The sequence below is a fragment of the Pelophylax lessonae genome (genome assembly GCF_965119305.1).
Source record: "Pelophylax lessonae genome assembly, contig: HAP1_SCAFFOLD_237, whole genome shotgun sequence".
NCBI lineage: Eukaryota > Metazoa > Chordata > Amphibia > Anura > Ranidae > Pelophylax > Pelophylax lessonae.
The window spans coordinates 74,498-80,497 of record NW_028120096.1 but is presented as its reverse complement, the minus strand read 5'-3'; the positions used below and the strand labels follow the sequence as shown (position 1 = coordinate 80,497).

General features: G+C 49.2%; 1 protein-coding gene across 1 annotated transcript in view; it reads right to left on the bottom strand.

Annotated features, from left to right (window-relative positions):
• Positions 1-1,161: 1,161 nt before the first annotated feature.
• The window catches only part of LOC309548625 (uncharacterized protein), a 29,774-nt gene continuing 24,935 nt past the window's right edge, over positions 1,162-6,000 (bottom strand). The window contains exon 4 of the mRNA XM_082276545.1: positions 1,162-1,791. Coding sequence (XP_082132671.1) covers positions 1,641-1,791 — 151 coding nt within the window. The 3' untranslated portion in view covers positions 1,162-1,640. The remainder of the gene's footprint in view (positions 1,792-6,000) is intronic.

Genomic DNA, 6,000 nt, shown 5'->3' with positions numbered 1-6,000 from the left:
ATCATCCAACCATGTACTAAGCTCTGGAACGTCATCCAACCATGTACTAAGCTCTGGAACATCATCCAACCATGTACTAAGCTCTGGAACGTCATCCAACCATGTACTAAGCTCTGGAACGCCATCCAACCATGTACTAAGCTCTGGAACTTCATCCAACCATGTACTAAGCTCTGGAACATCATCCAACCATGTACTAAGCTCTGGAACATCATCCAACCATGTACTAAGTTCTGGAACGTCATCCAACCATGTACTAAGCTCTGGAATATTATCCAACCATGTACTAAGCTCTGGAACATCATCCAACCATGTACTAAGCTCTGGAACAAATGACCTTTGCCTTTAGTAAACCCACCCCTATACCAGCAGCTCTAAAAGTGAAAAAAGCTCTGCGGCCAACTTGGGTCTACAATGGGCCTTACGCAGAGCCCTGTACCTGAAGGTCACTTCCAGGTTATCCCCACAAACATCCACACCGAGGTTCTGGAGGAAGCACCCCACAATCCAGGCTGAGGACTGTTGTGATTGGAGAGATCAGCTCTAGCAGCAATGTAGCCTCAACTGAAGAATAAAAAACATCTGACCTAGAGGACACTAGCAAATAGTAGGAGGGGTAATCCTGGATGGGTGTTTTCCTGTGTCCAATCCTCCTGTAGTTGGCAGTATAACCTGAAAGCTGAAAGAATTCCCGTGTCCCTCAATGGACGAGCAGGAATTCAGACTTCACAAAACATAAAAACCCCACAATGCAGCAGTAAGAGCCCCATCCCCCGTCTCCTGTGTGCTAAGATGGCAGGTGGTCTCAGCCCTGAGATGTAACCAATGAGACAACACATTAATGTAATAGTTTATTAACTGGCAGAGAGAAATAAAGGGAAGAGTACGGAAGGGGTAATAATAGGGGTGGGGAATACAGGGGGTACGGTATATGTACAGGACACAATTACGGCATTAATGACGAAACGCGCCAGAAAGAAATTCCTAAGTCTAGAGAAATGTACACGGAATAAAATGCAATAAGAAAACACAGCGCCGGCTCAGGAGAAGAGGACCATCCACCATCCCAAACTATGTGCTATTCCCATACCGACCTCCTGCTCTAGTATCATGTGACCCGAAGAGGCAGGGGTTTACTGTCTACAAACCTGACCTTGCTCCGGTATCATGTGACTGATAGGCGGGGCTTATATCTGCATCCTGCTATAATATGGGGGAGGGTGCATAGGACACATTTGCTGGGTGATCTGAGAAGAGATCTGTTGTGCTCGGATTGTAGGGAGAGATCCTACAACGGATCCAGTAATCACGTATTCATAGCACCGTAATGAACCGGCAGGTAAGTCCGCTCACAGCACAAATTGCATCTTTCATCGGTCACCCTGCAGGGGGAGCTGCAGCTCTCATCTTCTGGAATCACCCCATAGTGGGAGGGGCAACTATTCACCCAGGCTTGTGTCACCTTGCAATAGGTGGGACAGTGTCCAGGGCTCCTAGTCTCCTTCCTCACGCTGCAGTGGAAGGATGCTGTAGGAATGACATGTACACACATGGACACTAAACACGTGGAACGCTCATACACGGCACAGGACTCTTCCATGTCACACACACAGCCCCGGTGATGCAGGTAACCGCTCAGCTCACAGCTCCATCCCCTCATCTGACTCTGGCCCGTCCTTCCCTTGCCGGCTCTTCATGGGCGGGTCCTGCGGTCTGGACAGGGAGTGCAGGAGCCGGTGGATGGGGCTTGTTGGAGGAGACCAAATGACGAGTTCCAGGCAGGGAGAGGATCTGCAGAAAGGAGACAATCAGTCATTACATCACCTGTACACAGATCACACCATTCACATAGACAGATATCCAATTACTGTAATACCCGTTCCTTGGAGGCCATTGAGGGACACAAGATTTCAGATACCATCGGGTTATACTGCCACCTACAGGAGGGCTGCACACTGGTGACCCCAAGCCCAGTATAACACCTCCTCTACTCAGCATGCCGCAGATTTGTGGTAAAGCAGTACTAAGGGCACAAACAAACAGAGAGGCGGGGCCTGAGTCCCTGGACGAGAAAAGAAATTCGATTTATGTACTTACTGTAAAATCCCTTTCTTGGGAGTCCAGATGAACACAGGCTCTGTCTCTCTAATTGATCATGGTTATCTACACCTAGTACCGCTTTACCACAAATCTGTGGCATGCTGGGTAGAGGAGGTGTTCTACTGGGCTGGCCCTTCCGTAGGTGGCAGTATAACCTGGTGGTATCTGAAATCTAACCCCAACCCTAAGCTGGGATGTCCAATAGCAGTCCAACTAAGGGGTGGGCAACAGCAAACAAAACTAACAAAGGCATACTGGAGACCACCTGCAGCCCAGGGGCCACCTGAACCTGCATTGAGGAGGTTAGTCCCCCTACTAGATCTGGAGACCTGCTCAAGTAACCAAAGCGAGAAAACAGGGGATAATTATGATGTTCCAGATCACGATAAAGAAGGTCACCATCAGAAGGGGAAAAACCCAAAACTGAACCAAATCAGCAAGAAGCTGGTCCACCAGAACCCCTTTGAAACTACTGGAGGAGTAAGTTTCCCAAGCAGGGAAGATAGAGGAATAACTTGATGTTGTCAACAGAAAAACACGGGAGAGAATCCTCCAGGGTAACAGATCCCGAAGAGGAAACTCGTATGAACGAATGACAGGTAAGAGAAGACCAGTCAGTCTACATGGAAAGGCCTGAGGCCTACCATCCCCGACACTAAAGGTCAGCGGGATAAAACTAACTAAAGGAGGTTGCCCAGCCAGACAACCAACCTCGATAAGAGAGAACCCTCCCAAACAGGTAAGAATGAGGAATATCTTGATGTTGTTAACTGGAAGAAAAAACACCGGATAGAATCCCCTAAAGGAACAGATACCGAAAGGGAACCTCATAAAAAAAAATGACAGGCAAGAGAAGACCATCTAGTCCACTTGGAAAGGCCTGAGGCCTACCATCCCCAAAACTAGAGGTCAGGGGGGATAAAACTGACAGGTTTCCCAGCCAGACAACCAACCTTGATAAGGGAGGTCCACCAGACAACAAACTATATTAGAGCAACCCAATAGACCACAAGGATGTAAAGAAACCCTTGACCAAACTAGAGACGCCAAGGGTTTCAATCCCACAAAGTCAGCGTAACAGAGGAAGAAGCTGTGAGGAATACACTACCACAAGGGTAAGCAGGAAGGAAACCCCGGCCTTGAATACACTACCACAAGGATAAGCAGGAAGGAAACCCTGGCCTTGGATACACTACCACAAGGGTAAGCAGGAAGGAAACCCCGGCCTTGAATACACTACCACAAGGGTAAGCAGGAAGGAAACCCTGGCCTTGGATACACTACCACAAGGGTAAGCAGGAAGGAAACCCCGGCCTTGAATACACTACCACAAGGGTAAGCAGGAAGAAAACCCCGGCCTTGGATACACTACCACAAGGGTAAGCAGGAAGAAAACCCCGGCCTTGGATACACTACCACAAGGGTAAGTAGGAAGGTAAACCCGGCCTTGGATACACTACCACAAGGGTAAGCAGGAAGGAAACCCCGGCCTTGGATACACTACCACAAGGGTAAGTAGGAAGGTAAACCCGGCCTTGGATACACTACCACAAGGGTAAGCAGGAAGGAAACCCTGGCCTTGGATACACTACCACAAGGGTAAGTAGGAAGGAAACCCTGGCCTTGAATACACTACCACAAGGGTGAGCAGGAAGGAAACCCCGGCCTTGAATACACTACCACAAGGGTAAGCAGGAAGGAAACCCCGCCTTGGATACACTACCACAAGGGTAAGCAGGAAGGAAACCCCGGCCTTGGACTGGTGACACTGAGGAGGAGAACATAGTTTATGACACCCCTGGGTGACACAGAGTTTCCAGCATAATGGTGCAGAGTCTCTGCCTAACCCACTCCACTGTCATGAATCTGAGATATGCCAGTCCCTCCTCTTAGTGCAGCCACTACTGGCAGAGGAGAGTCCAACTCACAGGCAATGTCCTGCAGAAGGGGAAATCTAATATTCTTAGCATTGTATTGGCATGGGTAAAACAACTTTGCCTGTCACAGGGGGTACCCCCACTCCTTCCTAGGGGTGAGGGCACTACAACACCTAGATGGAGTACAACAGAGCTCAGAGTAGGAACCTTAGTCAAGGAAGAATCCCCTGCCATGAAGGGAATTATTTTATTGGTGGGATCCCTGGGTGAAGGTACTTCAGTAGGTGGAATTTCCCAGGAACAAGAGTAAGACTACCCCATTCTCCTAAAGAGGCTGAAAGTTAATGGTGGGGACTGCCTGATCCATTGAGAAAGGACCACAGACTGAACCCAAACCTGCAACTGCAGGGAGGGGAGCTGAAGATAGCTGGGAAAGAGGGAGGCCTTTCTGGTGGGGATGCCAAAACACAACACAAACACCGGAGTTCTGGAAAGCAAAAGGCCTGCCCAGGCGACAATGAGGATCCAGGTAGTTGTCCAAGCAGAGGACAGCTAGGGCTGGTTAAGTCAATCTCTCTGAGAAGGAGCCTTGAGGGGTATCATGTAACACCTGGGGTTGAAGGGACAGAAGGTCTATTCCAGGAAGGGAGTGGAGGCCTAGATGGGGCACAGCTTCAGAACCCAAGCTAATAGGGACTGCGGTAAGGGGTTCCGGGGTGGGAAGAACCCAAACAGACCGGGGAATGTTAGGAGACCTGTGCAGTGACGCAGGGAGATAAAGACCAACTGAAGTTGTGCTTAGAAGAAAGGGATCCTCCTGGAGGCCAAAAAATGGGGCTTTCCTGCTTCCAGAGAGATGCAGGAGAGGAGTATCGGAGAAGAAAGCACATTCATGCTGACCAGGGGATACCCATTGTAGATGAAGAAGAGTGAGATTTAACTGACCTCAACCCAGACTTTCTACGTGATCACCGTGTCCAGCACAGGGCCAAATAGGAGGCATCCCTCAAAGGCCGAAGACTCAGATGTCCTTTGGATACGTCATCAGCATCCCAACAGCCCAAGCATACCGCCCTGTGCATGTGTATGGGCTTCAAACCCAGGCTGGATACAAGCTTTGATGCCTGTAGTCAGCCATCACAATAGAGAATTAGAGGTCCAGACATCTGCTCCACCCAGCTGTGGGCCCATCACAATGGAGGGAATTAACCCATCCGGCAAATTATAGTCACAGGAGGGAAGAACCAACCAGTACAAACTGGGATTTTACAAGGAATCCCGTCCATCACTAATATCCTTAAAGGGGAGCACACCTGACAAGCGGTGTTCCTGGTAAGGTGGTAGACTAATTGACCAAAGATAGGAACGGCCCTCCATTTATCAGAACTCCCTCTTGGAAAGATATAATTTTCAGCACGCTCTCAACCGTCGCTTAGGAGACTTCAGAGTGCTTCATGTCCGCATGGAGGAATACCCCAAATAACTGGTACAAGGAGAAGGTTTTTGCAGCAATAGCGGCTCTAAAAGACCCAAGACTGGAGGATGTGGGGCCTTAAAGTGGTTGTAAACCTCAGACATGAAATATGAACAAAGCAAATCCCTCTTTAGTGTGTCCTTGTCTCAGTCCGGAGCACTGAGTGTCATTTCTGTCTGCTGCTTCCTTCTTCTGCTTAATGCAGGAGTCACTTCTGACAGTTTTCCTGACACCAAAAGACAAATGGTGACAGGGGAGGGAGCTACAGCCCACAGCCTGTGATTGACAGTCTCAGCTCTGTTCCTGTGTGAAAGGGGGTGTGTCCCTTCCCTCCAAACAGCTCACACCAAGCTCCGCAGGGTGCAATTTCAGCTCTCCGTCCTCGTTTTTTTCTGAAAGCTCAGACAAGCTGTATACATTCTGGACTTTGAACATCTGTAGAGAAGAGATGACTGCAGATAAACAGGTACAACCTATGTAGGAGGATTTGTTCATCTCTGTGTATCCCCCCCCCTGAGGCCAGTCACTTCACTGGGTATATGGAGGCTT